This window comes from Ahaetulla prasina, chromosome 1 (genome assembly GCF_028640845.1).
Source record: "Ahaetulla prasina isolate Xishuangbanna chromosome 1, ASM2864084v1, whole genome shotgun sequence".
Classification (NCBI taxonomy): domain Eukaryota; kingdom Metazoa; phylum Chordata; class Lepidosauria; order Squamata; family Colubridae; genus Ahaetulla; species Ahaetulla prasina.
Window position 1 is genome coordinate 185,922,694 of NC_080539.1, and position 21,276 is coordinate 185,943,969.

Here is a 21,276-nt window from a genome sequence, read left to right on the forward strand (position 1 = left end):
TCCAAACCCTGAAGTCCTTCTGAACTTTTTGCCATAAAAACTCATAATTATTCTTATACAATTTCACATTTGATGGTGCAATATAAACTCTTAAATATTTAACCTTTTTTACAATTTCAAATCCTGTTATTTCCTCTAACTTTTCTTTCTGTTGTTTGGTCATATTTTTTATTATCACTTTTGTTTTATTTTGGTTTACCTTAAACCCTGAGACCTTTCCATATCGATCAATTATTTCCAACAGAGATACACTTGAATTTATAGGATTTGTTAAAGTAATCACCAAGTTATCTGCAAAAGCTCTCAGTTTATATTCATGTTGTCTAACTTTAATACCCTCTATCTCCTTAGATTCTCGTATTTTATCCAATAATGGCTCCAAAGTTAAGCTAAAAATTAATGGTGATAAAGGACATCCCTGTCTTGTTCCTTTCGCAATCTTAAAAGCTTCTGTTAGGTTACAATTAATTATTATCTGGGCTGTTTGCTCTCCATAAATTGCTCTAATTATTCTTATAAAACCATCTCCAAATTGCATTTTTTCTATTAATTTAAATAAAAAATCCCAATGCAATCGATCAAAAGTTTTCTCTGCATCCAAAAAAATAAATGCTGCTGATATAAAATTTTTCTTTTCTAAATATTCCAATAGGTTAACAATCTGCGTAACATTATTCCTCATCTGTCTCCCTTTTATAAATCCAGATTGATTAGTATGAATTCTACGTTGTAAAAGTAACATTAATCTGTTTGCTATTATTTTAACAAAAATTTTATAATCATTATTTAAAAGTGAAATTGGCCTATAATTCCCAGGTTTAGAACAATCCTGTTCCTCTTTTGGTATCAATGAAATAAAAGAACTTCTCCATGATGGGGGAATTCCCCCTCCTAATTGTATTTGATTAAATAATTCCTTAAGTGGACCTAACATCTCATCCTGTAGATTCCTATAATAACTTGCTGTAAGCCCATCTGTACCAGGAGTTTTCCCCATTTTTAATTGTTTAATTACCAAAATAATTTCTTCAGAAGTTATAGGCCAATTTAATTCTTCCCTTTCTTCTAGAGTTAAATTTTTAACCTTATAATCTTTCAAATAATTATCAATATCCATATTCAGTATTTTATCTTTAGCATATAAATTTGTGTAATATTCTAAGAAAGCTTTCTTAATTATATCCTGTTGATATCTCTCTTTACCTTTATATTCTATTTTTTCTATAATACGTTGTTTCTGTTTTTTCCTTAAAGTGTATGCTAACCACCTACCAGGTCTATTTGCATTACAAAAAGTATTATGTTTGGCATATTGTATATTTGTTGCCACTTGGTCAGCCATTATCATATTAAATTGACTCTGTAATATCTTTATTGCATCCTTAATCTTTTGGTCCTGCAGGTAATGTATTAATAATTGTTGTTTCTTATAAATTCTCCGTTATTGTGAGACAGCAGTCAGTGTGGTATAACTCCTCTGTTCTGATTGGACAACTGAGTCTGTTGAATCTGTAAAGTCCCGCCCCTTGCTGCTAGGAAGTCCAGTAATTGACTCAGTTGTTCAACTTGGACGGATGTGTTGTGAAATTCTCCTTTCCTGACTGGAAAGTGCTTCAAATTGTGAGTGTTTTTGTCTGTTTCCCAAAGAAATCCCTTTTTCTTTAAAACTAACTCTGAGGCACTTTTTTGTATTGGAGTGCCCTCTGCTGTCTGCAGATGGAATTTTTTTTCTTTTTCTTTTATTTTATCTGCTTCAATCCCGTTGAAAGGCAGGCGTTCCGGGATTTTTTTTGGTGGGGTCTAGCGCCCCCGAAGACAGCAGATTTTGATGGGTGGAGTTTTACTCTCCCGATATCTCAACAGCAGCTTACAGCGCTGCTGAGGGCTTGCCGAGTGGTTTTTTTAGTTAGAATTTTTTGCCGTTCGGCTCTTATCTTGATCGCAGTGGAGTTTTATCGCTCCCATGTGGGTAGCCTGCTTTATACCCAGCCCTCTGTCTCCTCAGCGTGTGCGATCTGTTTTTTTGCCGCCAAAACTTTTTTTTTTTAAACAAAATTCAAAGGGCGGCAGGAGACTTGGAGAGCTTCTAGCTCGCCCCGCCCCCTTGCTCATTCACGTGGTGGCAGCCATTTTAGAGGCATTGTGTGCGAACTTTCAGTTTCAGTTGGAGCTCGGGAATTTTTCTCTGGGAGCGTAAAGTGCCGAAGTGGGGCGTTGAAGCTTCGTGCTCATTATTGATAACACCTGCCTGTCTGCAGAGACTCCATGCTGAGCAGCAAACTTTAAATAGCATAACAGGTTTTTGTTTTTTGTTTTTTTTCCGGACTGTTTGCGTTTCCTCCTCCTTGCTGGCGGCCGCCATTTTGGGGGCGCAGTTTATCTGAGATTTCTATTGGCATTGTTGTTCTTCTGGGTCTTACCATCATATATAAACATGCCAAAGGCCTTGGCCAAATCTAACAAACGTCGGGGAACAGACTCCCCTCAGAGAGATGATTCAGGCCCATCTGGAGATCCTTCCTCTGGGGCTCCTACTTTTAAGAGCAGTCGCTCTTCCAAGCAGCCCTCTAAGGCCCATTCTTATTCTAGCCATAGTAAGGCTTCCAAAGCTTCTCTAAGGGATGAGCAAAGGAGAGATCAAGCCATTAAAAAGATTTGTAGCAAGGCAACTCCAACTTTATCCTCCTCTGCAGTAATTAGCCCAGGGCCTGTTGTTCCAGCTGGGGTTCCTACTCAAGAAGGTTTAACTGCCACTTCTCCAGACCAATCTTCTTTACAATGCTGCCCAGTTGATATTCCCACAGAGGCATTGTGGGGTGGATCCATTCCCCCAGTCATTCAATCAGTGGATGTGCCCACGGTTTTGGCTTATGAGGATGTTCCTCACCCAGCTTCTTCTTTTGTACATCAGCCTGTGGGTCGGGAGGCAGAGCAAGAGTTACCGGTTTCTCCTCACATTCAGGCTATCGAGCAAACGATTCAAAAGACTCTCATTTCGGGCCTTCAGTTATCAGGGCGTGTTCCTTCAGCTCATTCCATGGCTTCAGTGATGGGAGATGATCCTGAAAGGGAAGAACTACAGTCACAGCCGGATTCAATTTCCCCTGCTCAATCAATTGTCAGTCAACATTCCTTTTTGGAGGAGTTGGAACGTGCAGATCCCGACTTGTCTGAGGATGAAGGGTTACTTCCTGAACAACCAGCTTTTACCGGCCTTTTTCCACCTAATCTTTTTAAGTCATTGCTGTTTAAGGCAAAAAATGTGGCACAGTTGGGTTCTTCCTCTGCTCAGTCAGTAGCATCATCCTCCAAGGGTGCGTCAGACCTTGTATTTTCCGAACCAGACCGTGTTGTTGATACTATACCTGCACCTGGTCTGTTTATAGAAGTAGTCAAACGCCAGTGGTCTGCTCCCAGTTCTTCAATGATTCCAACTTCAGCAGATAAACGCTTCTTTAATGTAGATCCTGATTTGTCTTCAGTTCTCCAAACTCCTACTGTGGATGCTCCGGTAGCGGCTTTGTCTGCTTCTTCATCCATTCCAGGCCAACCAGAAGAAGGTTTACGACCGGAGGACAGACGGGCGGAGCAGGTGCTCCAGAGAGCACATCAGGGGTCTGCCTGGGCCATCCGCTCAGCTTCTTCAGCTTCTTTCTTTAATAGAGCTACCTTGCTGTGGCTTCGACAATTACAGGAGAAGCTTCCCGCGGGGGATACCCGTATCCATCAGGATTTGAACAAGATCATTGCAGCTGTTCAATTTTCGGCGGATGCCACTTTACATTCCATGCGTTTTGCATCTAAGTCCATGGCTTCAGCCCTGACAGCACAACGACTGCTCTGGCTTCGTCACTGGCAGGCCGATGCCCGCCATAAATGGAGATTAGCGTCTGCTCCCTTCGCCGGAGAATTTCTTTTTGGTGCTGCATTAGAACCGTTATTAATTGAGACCAAAGATAAAAGAAAAGTTTTGCCTACAGTACATCGCAGAGGGGACAGTCGTTTCCACCCCTTTTCTCATCATCCTTCCTTTCGAGGTTCTGATTGGGGGGCCAGTACTTCCAAGTTTCAGGGTTCTTGGCACCCTAGACAGAGAGGAGGTCAGGATAGATCCTCCCGTGGCAGGCCTTTTTCATCTAAGCGGCCCTTTCGGGGTGGAGGAAGCCGCCCCTTCAGGCGTCATCGTTAAGTGCATTACTGATTCTCCCGTTGGTGGCAGATTGGCCCTTTTTGCGGACCAATGGGAGTATACTACTTCAGATATCTGGGCCAACAACACGATTAGATACGGTTTATCTCTGGAGTTTGTTTCTACTCCACCAAATTTTCACATCCGCTGTCCTCTTTCTAGGAACAGGGATAAGCAGGTTCTAATGTCTTCAGCGGTCAAACATTTGCTGGACATTAGGGCGATTCAATCAGTTCCGGTACATCAACAGGGACAAGGGTTTTATTCCCTTTTATTTTTAGTACCTAAGTCTTCTGATGGGTGGAGACCCATATTAGACCTTAAGAGATTGAACCGTTTCATCGTGTTTCGTAAGTTTAAAATGCACTCTCTTCGTTCGATTTTAGATGGCGTTAGGAAGGGCGGCTTCCTTACCTCCATTGACCTCACTGAGGCTTACCTGCACATCCCCATTCTTCCTGATCACCAGAAGTTTCTCCGGTTTTGTTATAACGGGGTCCATTATCAGTATAGGGCCTTGCCATTTGGGTTGTCCTCTGCCCCGAGAGTCTTCACCAAAATATTAGCTGCCCTAGCGGCTCATCTTAGGGCCATTCCGATTCGACTATACTGCTACTTAGATGATATTTTAATTTTGTCATCTTCAGAGATGAGGGCTAGAGAGGATCTCCAGGTCGTTGTTCAGGCTCTCTCATTGCATGGTTTCTCTATTAACATAGAGAAGAGTCACTTGACTCCTTCAACCTGTTTACTACACTTAGGAGTGATTATCGATTCAGTAGTAGATAGCGTTTCCTTGTCACAGGAAAGACAGGTTAGTCTCAGGTCTTTAGCGGGTTCTATTTTAAGGGAACGTAAAGTTTCCTTACTGTCATTATCTCAACTCCTGGGTAAGATGATATCGGCCATTTCTATCACTCCATGGGCGAGATTCCATTCTAGAGACCTCCAATGGTTCTGTTGTGTCTTGCCCGCCCTCAGAGCAGCCGGGGCCTTCTTACCTGCTCCCCAACACTGAGGAATGTATGCCTTCCGGCCCAAGTCCTGGCTCCATGCCCCCACAAACTGCAGAAGAAGGAGCATCTCCCTGCCCCAGCCCTGACTCCATGCCCAGGCAAACGGAGCAGCTAGACCCCTCCCCCTCCTCCACAGCAGGTGAGCCTGAGGAGGGTTTACTCCCAAGAACAGCTGATTGGAGTGACCCTCGCATCAGAAGATTGGAGAGGACAGAGGAAGGGAGGGGCAGGCCTTAATGAGTGCTGAGTCATGGAGCCACACCCCATGGCCTATATAAAGGAGCTACTTTCTGGCAGTCTCTGAGTCAGGCAAAAGTCAAACTTATCTTGCTGAAGTCACTTACTGGTCTCCTGCCTGCTCTGAGGACTTTGCTAGGACTTTGGGCAGAGCTGCAGAGGCAAGCCTGATTCGGATTTCCCTGACCCAGCCGTCAGCGGAGGAGTGGGACACGACAGGTTCCTTTTGCCTTTCCAGAGGGCGGGCACAGGCAACTCCCATTCCAAGGTTCTGGTGCCCAAAGCAGTTCGCAGGTCTCTCATCTGGTGGCTGTCGCCGGCGATCTCCAAGGGTTCCCCTCTACACGAGCCTCATCGTTTGGTGGTGACAACAGATGCCAGTCTCCTCTGTTGGGGAGCACACTTCCAATCGCTGGTGGCTCAGGGGAGATGGTCCGCCCGAGAAAGGCGTTTCCCTATCAACTGGCTAGAATTGCGAGCAATTTACCTAGCTCTTCGTTTTTTCCAGAGCCATCTATCAGGCAAGCACGTGCTAGTGCTCACGGACAATATTACAGCCAAGGCACATATCAACCGACAAGGGGACACCTGGTCCAAGGCTCTGATGGACGAAGCAAGGCGACTACTCCTGTGGGCGGAATGGAACCTTCAATCCTTGGCAGCAGAACACATCTCCGGAGTGTCCAATGTTCAGGCAGACTGGCTCAGTCGTCAAGTCATAGACCAGGCGGAGTGGCGTCTGCATCCAGATCTATTCAAGGACCTCTCACGTCGATTTGGCACTCTGGTGGTGGACATGTTCGCAACACGGCAGAACACGCAGCTTCCTCGTTTCTTTTCCAGATTTCCAGATCCTCTAGCAGAGGGAGTCGATGCTCTTCGCAGTCCATGGCCAGAGGGGTTACTCTATGCGTTTCCTCCACTTCCAATCATCCGAGGTGGAGCGGATACTAGAGGAGCAGGCAGAGGTCATCCTAGTGGCTCCACACTGGCCTCGGAGGTCTTGGTTCGCAGACCTCAAGTCACTGTTGGTGACTCCTCCCTGGACGATTCCTCCCAGCAGAGTGTCGCTCAGTCAGGGGGCTCTGGTTCATCCAGACCCTCAATGGCTCCAATTGACCGCTTGGCGCTTGAGCGGTGCGCCATGAGAAGAGACAATATGTCTGCCAGACTTATTCGAACTATGCTAGCGTCACGGAGGCCTTCTACTGAACGCATTTATTCAGCCTCTTGGTGGGCATTTTGCTCCTGGTGTAAGAGGGTGGGGGCGTCCCCTCTCAGGGTCTCTATACTACAGATTTTGGAGTTTTTACAGTAGGGATTAGACAAGGGGTTAGCTCCCAACACCCTTCGTAGGCAAGTAGCAGCTATTTCCACTGTCCTATCCTGTGAGCCCTTGTCTTCCTTGTCCCAACATCCTTCCATCAGGAGATTTTTTAAAGGGGCCAAGAACTTGTGTCCTCCGGTAGTCCATAGATATCCCACTTGGGATCTCTCATTGGTCCTAAATTCCCTTACAGGGGCTCCTTATGAACCCTTGAGGACTACCACTCTTAGACTGTTAACTTGTAAAGTTGCCTTTTTGGTGGCTATCACCTCAGCCAGGAGGATTTCAGAATTAGCCGCTCTTTCGATACGCAGTGACCTATGTGTTTTCCATCAGACCGGGTGGTTCTTCGTTTGGACCCTTCCTTTATTCCTAAAGTTAATTCAGTTTTTCATCGCATGCAGGAACTTAATTTGCCCAATTTTTGTCCTCAACCAGTTCATGGGTTGGAACGCCGTTGGCATACACTAGATGTTAGAAGGGCCTTACGAATATATATTAAGAGAATGGCAGAGATAAGAAGGACAGAGTCCTTGTTTGTGTCATTCCTTCCTGTTTCCTTAGGGCGCAAGGTGACTTCGTCAACTATTGGCAGATGGATTAGACACACGATAGCTAAAGCTTATGAGATGAGATCTCTACCAAGGCCCGCTCGTTTAACAGCGCATTCTACTCGCAGCGCAGCTACCTCGGCTGCCTGGTCTACTCAGGCATCCTTATCAGAAATATGCAGGGCAGCTACCTGGTCGTCGCCCTCTCCGTTTATTAGACACTATAGAGTGGACAAATATGCTTCGGCTGAAGCAGCCTTTGGCCGTAGAGTGCTGCAGCAGGTGTTTGTATCTGAGGTTGAATCAGTCCAGACCGATCCCTCCTGTAGTTAGGGACACTAGGCTTTGGTATGTCCCACACTGACTGCTGTCTCCACAATAACGGAGAAGGGGCGTTGGTACTTACCTGAGATGCACCTTCTAGTTCAGTGGAGACAGCAGTCAGCCCCTCCCTATTTTCGGTCTGACTTGTTGTTTTTCATAATAAATGTTGGTTTTTTCCTTTTCACAACGCATCGAGTCTGGTTTTTTTCTCGCCTTCATCAAATGCTGGGCTTCCTAGCAGCAAGGGGCGGGACTTTACAGCTTCAACAGACTCAGTTGTCCAATCGGAACAGAGGAGTTATACTACACTGACTGCTGTCTCCACTGAACTAGAAGGTGCGTCTCAGGTAAGTACCAACGCCCTTTTCCTCTTCTAAGTACCTAGGCTGTCTTTGTTGCTTATTTCTCTGTCTATTATTAATATATATTAACACACCTCTCATAAAGGCTTTACTGGCATTCCAAACCATTTCTATCGATGTTTCCTTATTCAAATTATAATCAAAAAATTCTTTCATCTGCTTTTTACATTGATTTACATTATCCTGATATCTAAACAAATTTTCATTTAATCTCCATGTTCTTCAGCCTTCTTTTCCATATTGCAATTCCATCCAAACAGGACTATGATCAGGCAAACATCTTGGAAATACCTTAATTTTCTTCACTCTAGAAAGCAAATCATTAGAAGTTAAAATAAAGTCAATGCATGAAAAGGATTGATGCCTATCAGAAAAAAAAGTATAATCTCTTTCCTCCAAATTCCGCAGTCTCCATACATCTCTCAACTCAAAATCTTCTATCATCTCAAAAAAAGATTTAGGCAGCTTTGCATGTGCAGGTATCTTCTTAGAAGAAATTCTCTTGTCCTTTCATGTATCTATTACTCCATTCCAATCTCCTAATATAATACACGATTTATAATCCCATAGAATCAACTTGTCATACAACATTCTATAAAATTTTTCTTGTTGCTGATTAGGTGCATATACACCAAACAAAAGGGTCTTTTTTGTTTCTAATATAAGTTTGATGGCAATATATCTTCCGTGAGTATCTTCCTCTATTAACTTGGCTGGTATATCTTTTCTCAAATATACGACTATGCCATGTTTTTTGTCCAAAGCTGAGACAGCAAAATGTTTACCTAACTTTGAACTTATTAAGTATTTTTGATCTGATAATTTAATGTTTCTTGTAAGCAAATCACATCATTTCTAAATTGTTTCAATTAATGAAATATTTTTCTTCTCTTCTGAGCTGAATTCAAACCACTGACATTCCAAGTCAAAATTTTATTTGCCATTACTGGCCTGCTGAAGCCTTTGAGCGATCAACTGAAGATCATCGTCCCATATCTTCGGCCCTGCTCCTCCCACCGCTTCTGTAGCAGAATCCTGAGCTTTACTTTGAGTTTGTTGCTCCTTTTCTTTACGCTTGAGGGCTCCTCTCGTCACTTTTTGTTCTTGTGGTTGTTCCTCAGATGGTAAGATCACTGGGATCACCTCAGCTTCCACACCCATTTGAGTCTCTTGAATTCTTTTTTCTATTACTTCTATTTCAACTTTCAGCACAGTAGAAAGAAAATCATTGGCCTTAGGCACAGTATCAATATGATATCTTCTTCCTTGATAATACTCTGTCAGACCAACTGGAACTTCCCATCTAAATTGAATCTGGTACTTCTTAAGTTCTTGTGTAAAAAAATATAAAGTCTTTCCTATCCCTTAACATCTTGGGAGGAATCTCTTTCAAAACCTTCAGGTCCTGTTCTCCTATTTTCAAGTTTTTCTGATATGCAACTTGCAAAATCTGATTTCTCACTGTCCTTTTCAAAAAATAAACCACAATGTCTCTAGGAAGTTTCTTCTGCCTGGCAATCCAAGAATTAACTCTGTAAATTTTATCAATTTGATAAGCAACCTCTTGTGGATCAAGTTCAATAAATTCAGCCAGGGCTTCTGATAATTTTTTTTAAAATCTTCACCTTTTTCTTCCTGTAAACCACTAATTCTCAGAGCTCCTTCCATCATTCTATACTGCATCACCACCACTTGATCTTCATTTTTGTCCAATTTTATTTGCATTCCTCCCATTCTATTATCTAATTGCTGGTTTGACTGAACAATTTCTTGCACCTCCTCCTCCACCCCCTCCAGTCTTTTTGCCAAAACTTGAAAAGCGATCAAAATATCTTCTCTTATTTTTTTATTATCTTCTTTTGTTTCTTTTATGTGTTCTCTTATTTTCTCATTATTATCCATCATCTCCTTAAACCTCTCTTCAAACACTTTTCCTTGTTCTTTAATCAAATCCTCCAAAGCTACTTCAGATCCCCTTCTGCCAGCAGTCTTAGGTGGTTTAGTAGCCATTTCAATTTTTAAAAGTCACAAAATTTAAGTTTAAAAACTTCTCTTTTCCCCTTTAAGTATAGGAGAGTTCAATTCGTTACAATCCACAAGTAATGTTTCCTAGCTTCTTAGTTACACAGCCTGCTCATTTTCACTTCACTTTCACTTCCTCTCAGATGCCATTTTAAGCAGTCAGTTAAACCAAGGGAAAAAACCGTTCTCTTTTTAAAAGGTAGAAGTCAGGAAATCAAAAATACTTGCAATCCAATAGTTGTTCACTCGTGCTTGTTCCGTCTGCATATAGAAATCCACAAAAGAAAAATCGATTGAGCAGAGATGGACACCTTCTTCTTTTCCTGCTTTTGCAGGAGTGCGCTGAAGATCGGAGCTTGGCAGGATTCAGTGGGATTCAACCCACTCCGGGGCTCTGCATAACAAACCAAAGCCCCTTGGGAGATCTACCATTCACCCACTGATCTATTTTCTCCCTTTCTCCCAGGGAGAGACATTGAAGCCGGGAAAAGCTGTTCTTCGCTGTTTTCGCCGGCTTTTACGATAGCCAGTGCGGAGCACTTTAATTAGGCACCCAGCGAAGAAGGTGGCGCCAGCAGAAGTCCTGAAAAAATGCTTTTAAAAGTAAAAAAAAGCCTCTGAGGATCGCGCGGCTCAGCTGGGATCATCAGAACCCTTTAAAAGCATTTAAAAAGCTTTTAAAAGGTTCCTCTGGCAATGCTAGCTGAATTGCCTGATCGCCAGAGCCCTTTAAAAGCATGTCTTTTACAACTTCTTCGGCTGAAGAGGTTGTAGAAAAAATGTTTTTAAAAGGTTCTGGGGATCAGGCAACTCAGCTGAGATCGTCAGAACCCTTTAAAATCTTTTTTTCCTTTTCTTCACAGTGGAGCCCATCCTCCAGCACTCTGACCCAAATAAACCATTTGTAGTCTAGGCTGACGTTAGTGATGTGGCAGTGGTGGCTATTCTAATGCAAAGGAATGCCCACAACAAACTAATGCCATGTGGTTATATATCAAAAAACAAAACCGGACACGGAGCGCAGATGGCAGTATGGGAGAAGGAGGCTTTTGTGGTGCGATGGGCTGTCGTATCCTGGAGACACTTCCTAGAGGGTGTTAAGGAGACTTTCAAAATGTGGACTGACCACAAAAATCTCGAGGCGCAGGGAGGCGTGGCCAGCGTCATGACAGAATGAACGCGAACCCCGAGAGCTCCGGGGTGAGCACCGAAAATCCCCTCGATATGGGGGTCTGGCTTCGACCTTAGCTGCCCTGCAGGGGCAGCGAAGAATGAGGGAGCCGCTGGCGCGAACAGGGGTTGTAAATTCCCTGCAGCTTTTTTCTCTTGACCCAGCGAGGAGGACCGCAGCCATCACCAGCTGCCTAAAGTCGGGACGGCCACTAAGTTCGGGCAGGAAGATAAAGCACAAGCATTGAACAAAAATATTGAAGCCGGGTGAGTCTATACCAACTCACGAAGAGGCACTTGGAATAATTTTAGCAACAAACCTTTAAGGGAAAATTGTGAAACAGCGGCTAATTTAAACAGGAAATGAAAACGGAAGGCAATAATTAATTATACCTAAAACCTGATAGAATCTGCTTGGAACTGAAGTCTAGAGCCCAAATTAAATAGAGAAAACAGAGAAAAATAAGACCTATAGTTGGGATAGATTTTTGAGAATTTTGGAGGTTTTTATTGATTGTTTAAAGATTACATGTAAGAGTTAAAAAAAGAAATGACCTAAAGAAGATTTTAAAATTTAAAATTGGACTTTGATTGAACATCTCCTATTTCGTCTACTTTCTATGAATTTGGATGACTATAAGGAAATTATTTTAATGAGACAAACAAAGGAAAGGAAACAAATTGAAACAAAGAAGGGTGTGGCTCCAGGCTACAGACAAAATGGATACTTTGTTATTTGTGGATGTAACAGTAAACTAAAGAGTGACATCTAAAGGCAGAAGAAGAAACGCAAGGGGGGAAATGTCTTTGTGATTTCAGGACAGTTCCAAAGGAGGATTTTAGTAACCAGATGGCTGATCTTTAAGATCTACAATATTAAAGAACAAGTTAAGAATAATGGGCAACAAGAAGAATATACAAATGTCATCTAAGCAAGAAAGAGTGACATCTAAAGGCAGAAGAAGAAATGCAAGGGGGAAATGTCTGTGATTTCAGGACACTTCGAAAGGAGGATTTTAACAACCAGATGGCTGACCTTTAAGATTCATAATACCAAAGAATAAAAAGAACAATGGGCAATAAGAGAAATATATAAATGTCATCTAAGCAAGAAATACAAGAAATGTGGAATATTAATAATGTTTTTGAGAAATGCAAAGAACTGCTTATAGTAATGATTGTGAAGAATACAAAAAGCATGAGGTAATAATAAAAAGCTAAACTAGTATTAAAGATTATTAGAGGATTATAAAAATGGTGAGAAAAGAGGGAAAGGAGTACAATGAGATTTAAATAAGCTAAGAAAATATGAAATTTTTAAGCATATGTAATGAAATTGAAATAGATTGAGATAAAACTTCCAATAGAATATATTTATTTTATTTTTATTTTTATTTTATTTTATTTGATTTTTATACCGCCCTTCTCCCGAAGGACTCAGGGCGGTGTACAGGCATAATAAAACCGAACATACAATATACAAGTTTAAAATATGATTTAAAAAACTTATTTAAATTAGCCCAATAATTAAAATTTACCACGTTAAAAAACCCCGTTTAAAATTAATAAAATTCAACATTAAAATCCCAATTTAAGCCAGCCCCGCGCGGATAAAAAGATGAGTCTTGAGTTCGCGACGAAATGTCCGAAGGTCAGGTATTTGGCGTAAACCCGGGGGAAGCTCGTTCCAGAGTGTGGGAGCCCCCACAGAGAAGGCCCTTCCCCTGGGGGCCGCCAGCCGACATTGTTTGGCGGACGGCACCCTGAGAAGTCCCTCTCTATGGGAGCGTACGGGTCGGTGGGAGGCGTGTGGTAACAGCAGGCGGTCCCGTAAGTACCCAGGTCCTAAGCCATGGAGCGATTTAAAGGTCATAACCAACACCTTAAAGTGCACCCGGAAGGCCACAGGCAGCCAGTGCAGTCTGCGCAGGAGCGGTGTTACATGGGAGCTACGTGTAGCTCCCTCTATAACCCGCGCAGCTGCATTCTGACTAACTGAAGCCTCCGAGTGCACTTCAAGGGAGCCCCATGTAGAGAGCATTACAGTAATCCAAGCGAGAGGTAACGAGCGCATGAGTGACTGTGCATAAGGCATCCCGATCAAGGAAGGGGCGCAACTGCCGAACCAGGCGGACCTGGTGGAAGGCCCTCCTGGAGACGGCCGTCAAATGATCTTCAAACGACAGCCGATCATCCAGGAGGACACCCAAGTTGCGCACCTATCCTTTGGGGCCAGTAACTCGCCTCAACAGCCAGCCGCTGGATAAAAAGATGAGTCTTGAGTTCGCGACGAAATGTCCGAAGGTCAGGTATTTGGCGTAAACCGGGGAAGCTCGTTCCAGAGTGTGGAGCCCCACAGAGAAGGCCCTTCCTGGGGCCGCCAGCCGACATTGTTTGGCGGACGGCACCCTGAGAAGTCCCTCTCTATGGGAGCGTACGGGTCGGTGGGAGGCGTGTGGTAACAGCAGGCGGTCCCGTAAGTACCCAGGTCCTAAGCCATGGAGCGATTTAAAGGTCATAACCAACACCTTAAAGTGCACCCGGAAGGCCACAGGCAGCCAGTGCAGTCTGCGCAGGAGCGGTGTTACATGGGAGCTACGTGTAGCTCCCTCTATAACCCGCGCAGCTGCATTCTGGACTAACTGAAGCCTCCGAGTGCACTTCAAGGGGAGCCCCATGTAGAGAGCATTACAGTAATCCAAGCGAGAGGTAACGAGCGCATGAGTGACTGTGCATAAGGCATCCCGATCAAGGAAGGGGCGCAACTGCCGAACCAGGCGGACCTGGTGGAAGGCCCTCCTGGAGACGGCCGTCAAATGATCTTCAAACGACAGCCGATCATCCAGGAGGACACCCAAGTTGCGCACCCTATCCTTTGGGGCCAGTAACTCGCCTCCAACAGCCAGCCGCGGCTGCAGCTGACTGAATCGGGGTGCTGGCATCCACAGCCACTCCGTCTTGGAGGGATTGAGCTTGAGCCTGTTTCTCCCCATCCAGACCCGTACAGCTTCCAAACACCGGGACAGCACTTCAACAACTTCATTGGGGTGGTCCGGGGTGGAAAAGTACAACTGGGTGTCATCAGCGTACTGCTGGTATCTCACCCCGAAACCACTGATGATCTCACCCAACGGTTTCATGTAGATGTTGAACAGCAGGGGCGAGAGAATCGACCCCTGTGGGACCCCACAAGTGAGGACCCTCGCGCCCACCTCTGCCCCCTGTCAACACCGTCTGCGACCGGTCGGAGAGATAGGAGGAGAACCACCGATATACGGTGCCTCCCACTCCCAATCCCCCCAACCGGCGCAGCAGGATACCATGATCGATGGTATCGAATGCCGCTGAGAGGTCTAATAGGACCAGGGCAGAGGAATATCCCCTGTCCCTGGCCCTCCAGAGATCATCCACCAACGCGACCAAAGCTGTCTCCGTGCTGTATCCGGGTCGGAAGCCGGACTGGAACGGGTCTAGATAGACATCTTCATCCAGGTGTTGGGGCAGCTGTCGCGCCACGGCACTCTCTACAACCTTCGCAACAAAGCGAAGGTTGGAGACTGGACTTATATGAGTATAAACATGGACTTTTCAAGATATAAGAAATGCCTGTTCCTTTTTAATTTGCTCTCCTATTAAGAATAGATGATTCAGAAATGGAGTTGGTTAAAGATTGTATGGTAAGATGGGCACAAAATTTTTAACAACCTATAATGTTAGAAACATGGGGAAAAATTTGGGTGAGGAATGTTAAGGCACAAAATTTAAGAGAAAATTTTTATAAAATGTTTTATAGATGGCATTTAGATCCGAAAAAACTATCGTGTATGTGAAAGCAAAATGTTGGAGATGTGATTATGAGGATGCTACTTATTATCATATATGGTAGACTTGCAAAAAAGTTAAAGGTTTTTGGATTAAAATATGGTGGATTATGCAGAACATTTTGAAAAAAAGATCAAGTTTGTTCCACAGTTCTTTTTATTAGGAATAATTCCAGATTGTACTGTTATAGAGACAGAATTGATTTTGAACTTAATAACTGCTGCGAGATTATTGATTGCACAATATTGGAAGAAAGAAGACTTACCTACAATTGGAGAATGGTTTAGTAAAGTATCAAATTTAGCAGAAATGGCAAAAATTTCTGCCTACTTGAAAGACTATACACAAGAAAAATATATTTTGGAATGGAGAAAGTGGATCGATTATATTCAATATAAGTATCAGGTTAAAAAATACCAATTAGTTTTTGAGTGAAGTTAGGATTTGCTATGTATTAGAGTTTAAGAAAGAAGGGAATTGATAGTGTGATGGTGTGAAATGGATTATGTTTTATGTTATATTTTAGATTATGTTTGTTAGATACTATACTCTGTATTCTGTTCTGGGAAGTCTCAGGGGGGGAGGGGAAATGGGGGGGAAGGGGGAAGACTATAAATTGATGGATTGCCATTGTACAGGAATAATGGTAGAATTAAATAAGTTGGAATGGTGTAAAGTTGGGGCTGCTCGGTAGCCACTTTGGAAGGGAAAGGGTAAGGAGAGAGGAGTAAAGAAGGAAAAAAGTAGGTAGGCAGGTAGGTAGGAAAGAAGGGAGGGGGAAGAAAGGATAGGAGGAGAAGAAGGAGGGGAAGATAGAGGGTTAGAAAGGATGGAAGTGAGAAGTGGGAAGGAGGAGGGGAAGTAGGAAAGTGAGGAGGAGGATGGTGGGGAAACTAGAAGAAGGATGAGAAGGGTAGAAAGGATTAAGGAAGGGAGTGGCGACCGAGAGGCCCGATTGAGCATAATTTGAGTATAGGATCAATTGTTGGATAAGTGATTGTACTGTACACTGGTTAAATTGTTGGAATTATTATGGAAAATAAAAAACTTTTTTTAAAAAAGAATAGATAATATGGAAATTGTTATTGAATAAGGAAAGAATGGTAATTAAGCTAAATTATGAACAAAAATTGTTTTTTTGTGAAATGTGGAAGCATATTGATCTTTTTTTTTTTAAGATGAAGGAAGAAATAAAAAAGGACTGGAGACCCTTTTGAAATTGTAGGGTGAGAATGGATGTATGAGAGAACTTCCTAGATTTTAACTTTGTTTTTTACCTTACTTTTCTTTTTTGGAATTGGATTATGAAACAATAAGTGAGGGGAGACCTTTTTGAAATCAAAGGGTGAGGTTTAAATGAATGAGAGATTTTATAGACTTCCAGTGGCGCCACCTTCTTCGCTGAGTTCCTAATTAAGGGGCTCCGTACTGAACATCGTAAAAGCCAGGAAAAAGCCGGCTTTAATCTCTCTCCCTGGATGAAAGGGAAAGATAAGAGCTGCGGGGGAGTGGTAGACCTCCCCAGGGGCTTTGTTTTTTATTAAACAGAGCCCTGAGGGTCGAGAGTCCCATAAATCACCCTGCCACAAGCTCCGACCTTCAGTGCGCTCCTGCAAAAGCAGGAAAAGAAGAAAGTGTCCATCTTTGCTAATTGTCTTATCTTTATGGATTTCTATAAGCAGACGGAATAAGCACGAGGGAACAACTACTGGATTGCAAGTACCGTATATACTCGAATATAAGCCGATCCGAGTATAAGCCGAGGTCCCCAATTTTACCCCAAAAACTGGGGTAAACTGGGGACTCGAGTATAAGCCGAGGGTGGGAAATGAGGCACCTACCGGTTGGGGAAAGCCTCCTTCCCTCAGCTGAGAAGGCTGGCGGCTCCCCCGCCCCGCCCTCTCACTGCACCGGCAGGGCTTCCGTCCGGTAAAATGTGAAAAAAAGAAGAAAAAAAAACTCGAGTATAAGCCGTATATACTCGAGTATAAGCCGAGGGGCTTAAAAAAAAAAAAACCTAGAGTATAAGCCGTATAGACCCGAGTATAAGCCGAGGGGACGTTTTTCAGCACAAAAAACGTGCTGAAAATCTCGGCTTATACTCGAGTATATACGGTATTTTTGATTTCCTGACTTCTACCCTTTTAAAAAGAGAAACTTTTTTTCTTTGTTTTAACTGACTGTTTAAGATGGCGCCTGAAAGGAAGTGAAAGTGAAGAATGGAATTGTAAACAGGCAGTGTAACTAAGAAGCTAAGAAATGTTATGTGTGGATTCTAATGAAGTGAAGTGAGCTCTCCTATACTTAAAGGGGAAAAGAGAAGTTTCTAGATTTATATTTTGTGAATTTTAAAAACTGAAATGGCTACTAAACCACCAAAGACTGGGGGATAGAAGAACTTGGAGATTAAATGAAAATTTGTTTAGATATCACGATAATGTAAATCAATGTAAAAAGCAGATGAAAGAATTTTTTGATTATAATTTGAATAACAAAACATCGATAGAAATGGTTTGGGACGCCAGTAAAGCTTTTATGAGAGGTGTATTATTAATAATAGACAGAGAAATAAGCAACAAAGACAGCGTAGGTATCTAGAAGAGGAAATTTCAAAAACTTAAAGATGCAATAAAGTTATTACAGAGTCAATTTAATATGATAATGGCTGATCAGGTGGCAACAAATATACAATATGCCAAACAATACTTTTTGTAATGCAAATAGACCTGGTAGGTGGTTAGCATACACCTTAAGGAAAAGACAAAAACAACGTACTATAGAAAAAATAGAATATAAAGGTAAAGAGAGATACCAACAGGATAAAATTAAAAAAGCTTTTTTAGAATATTATACAAATTTATATCTTAAAGATAATATATTGAACAGGGATATTGATAACTATTTGAAGGAATATAAGGTTAAAAATTTAACTTTAGAACAAACGGATGAACTGAATAGGCCTATAACCTCTGAAGAAATTATTTTGGTAATTAAACAATTAAAAATGGGGAAGACTCCTGGTATGGATGGGCTCACAGTTAGTTATTATAGGAATTTACAGAATGAGATGTTAGGTCCACTTAAGGAATTATTTAATCAGATACAATTAGGAGGGGGAATTCCCCCCTCATGGAGAACCTCTTTTATTTCATTGATATCAAAAGAGGAACAGGATTGTTCTAAACCTGGGAACTATAGGCCAATCTCACTTTTAAATAATGATTATAAGATTTTTGTTAAAATAATAGCTAATAGATTAATGTTGATTTTGCAGCGAAGAATTCATAATGGTCAATCTGGATTTATAAAAGGGAGACAGATGAGGAATAATGTTAGGCAGATTGTTAATTTACTGGAGTATTTAGAAAAGAAAAATTTTATTCCAGCAGCATTTATTTTTCTTGATGCAGAGAAAGCTTTTGATCGATTGCATTGGGATTTTTTATTTAAATTAATGGAAAAGATGCAATTTGGAGATGGTTTTATAAGAATAATTAGGGCAATTTATGGAGAGCAAACAGCACAGATTATAATCAATGGTAGCTTAACAGAACCTTTTAAGATTGCGAAAGGAACAAGACAGGGATGTCCTTTATCACCATTATTGTTTATTTTAACTAGAACCATTATTGGATAAAATACGAGAAGTAAAGGAGATAGAGGGAATTAGAGTTAGACAACATGAATATAAGCTGAGAGTTTTTGCAGATGACCTGGTGATTACTTTAACAAACCCTATAAATTCTAGTAAATCTTTGTTGGAAATAATTGATCAATATGGGAAGGTTTCAGGGTTTAAGGTAAATCAGAAAAAGACAAAAGTGATAATAAAAAATATGGCCAGACAACAGAAAGCAAAACTAGAGGAAATAACAGGATTTGAAATTGTAAAGAAGGTTAAATACTTAGGGGTCTATATTACATCGTGAAATGTGAAATTGTATAAGAATAACTATGAGGTTTTATGGCAAAAAGTTCAGAAGGAGTTGATTGTTTGGAAAAAATTGTTTGGAAAACATTGTTTGGATGGGCCGGAATAGCTCAGGCTGTAAGGAGCCTGTTATTAGAACACAGTAGCCTGCAATTACTGCAGGTTCAAGCCCGGCCCAAGGTTGACTCAGCCTTCCATCCTTTATAAGGTAGGTAAAATGAGGACCCAGATTGTTGGGGGAGCAATAAGTTGACTTTGTAAATATACAAATAGAATGAGACTATTGCCTTTTACACTGTAAGCCGCCCTGAGTCTTCGGAGAAGGGCGGGATATAAATGTAAAAAAAAAAAAAATTGCAATTATCTTTGCTGGGGAGAATTGCTGCTATTAAAATGAATGTTTTACCTAGATTTTTATTCCTCTTTCAGATGATACTAATAATTAAGAAACATAAGAAATGAGGAATGACAGAAGGGAATTAACAAATTTATATGGGAAGGTAAAAAAGCTAGGGTTAAAATGAAAATAATTCAAGATTCTCGGGAAAGGGGAGGTTTAAAAATGCCCAATTTTAAATTATACTATGAAGCAGCTGCTCTCTCTGCAATAAGTGATTGGTTTAATTTAACGGAGGAAAGAATTTTGAATATAGAAGGTTATGACTTGCTATATGGATGGCATGCATATTTAATTTATGACAAAAATGTGGATAAGGCCTTTAAAAATCATGCACTAAGAACTGCTCTTCTGCGTGTTTGGAAAAAATACTCTTACAAACTAAATTATAAGGTTCCTATATGGGCAAGTCCTAGATAAATATAGAACAGAATCAGGAAATCAGGTTTTTTAAATTTTTTAAATTTAGATTTTAAATGGGTTTTATATATATTGTTTTAATTATTGGGCTATATTTAATAAGTTTTTAACGGACATTTTATCTTGTATTTATATGTATTTTAACTGCCTGTGAACCGCCCTGAGTCCCTAGGGAGATAGGGCGGTATACAAATTTGAATAAACTAAACTAAACTAAACTAAATGATTACATATAAAGATATTTTGTATGCTGAAAGAGGTAATTTGCAATTAAAATCTCTGCACGTACTAAAAGAAGAAGGGAAAAATTATACTTGGTTTCAATATGAGCAATTACGTGCTAGATGGAAGGAAGATCAGAAAATTGGTATAGAGCAGAACGAGGGAAATTTGGTAAAGCAAATTAGAAATCAGTCTCAGGAGCATATAAAGAGATTGTATAATGTGTTACTCGAAATAGATTCTGAAAGGGACTTGGTAAAGGACTGTATGATAAAGTGGGCACAAAATTTTCAGGAGCCAATATTATTGGAAACTTGGGAAAAAATTTGGGTTAGAAATGTTAAATTTACGCAGGCACAGAATCTGGGGGAAAATTTTTATAAAATGTTTTATAGATGGCATTTAGATCCTAAGAAATTATCATGTATGTATCCAGATATGCAAGCAAAATGTTGGAGATGTAATTGTGATGACACTACATATTTTCACATTTGGTGGACTTGTAAGGATATTAAGGCCTTTTGGATAAAAATTTGGTGGATTCTACAAAATGTTTTGAAAAAGAAGATAAAGTTCCTGCTGCAATTTTTTTTGTTGGGAATTATTACGGACTGTACAGTAATTGAGACTAAATTGATTTTAAATCTAATAACAGCAGCAAGATTACTAATAGGACAATACTGGAAGAAAAAAGAAGTACCTACAATAGAAGAATGGATATTGAAGGTTGCCAATTTGGCTGAGATGGCGAAGATATCAGCCTTTTTGAAAGACAATACGCAAGAAAGATACTTAAAGGAATGAAAAAAATGGATTGACTATATTCAACGTAGATATCAGACTAAGAGTTATCAGACTGTTTTTGAATGATTATGATGTATTATTTTTGATTGTTTTTGGGGGAAGTTAGGAATTGATGATTGTAGGGGTATAATTAACTTGGGATGAAATTTTTTTAGCATATGTTTGTTTTATTTTTAACTATACATTGTGCTCGTTCCGGGAAGTCGGGGAGGGGGGAGGGGGGTTGTGAAGGATGGGGGAGGGGAGGGGGGGAAAGGGGGGGGAAATTGTCTGTAAAACTTTTTGAATTAAAAAAAAGAGAGAGATTTTATAGCTATTTCCTTGTCTTTTTTTTCTTTTTTTTCTTTTTTGTTATTGGTCTGTTTTTGAAAAATTGTAAAGAGAATTTTTTAGGGGAACATATATTTTTTATGAAAAAGGGAGGGGCAAGAAAGGAGGCAAAAAATATGGAGTAGGCTTGATTTAATATTAATTCCAGGATG

At 41.2% G+C, this 21,276-nt stretch overlaps 2 protein-coding genes across 2 annotated transcripts in view; both read left to right on the forward strand.

The window, feature by feature from the left end:
- The window catches only part of IQCA1 (IQ motif containing with AAA domain 1), a 331,503-nt gene that overhangs the window by 18,317 nt on the left and 291,910 nt on the right, over positions 1–21,276 (forward strand). The window lies entirely within an intron of this gene.
- On the forward strand, positions 1,563–6,371 carry LOC131199399 (lamina-associated polypeptide 2-like). The gene is made up of 2 exons (XM_058185144.1): positions 1,563–5,143; positions 5,662–6,371. Exon 1 carries the CDS (start codon positions 2,435–2,437, stop codon positions 4,187–4,189), a length of 1,755 nt encoding a protein of 584 aa, XP_058041127.1. The 5' UTR covers positions 1,563–2,434; the 3' UTR covers positions 4,190–5,143; positions 5,662–6,371.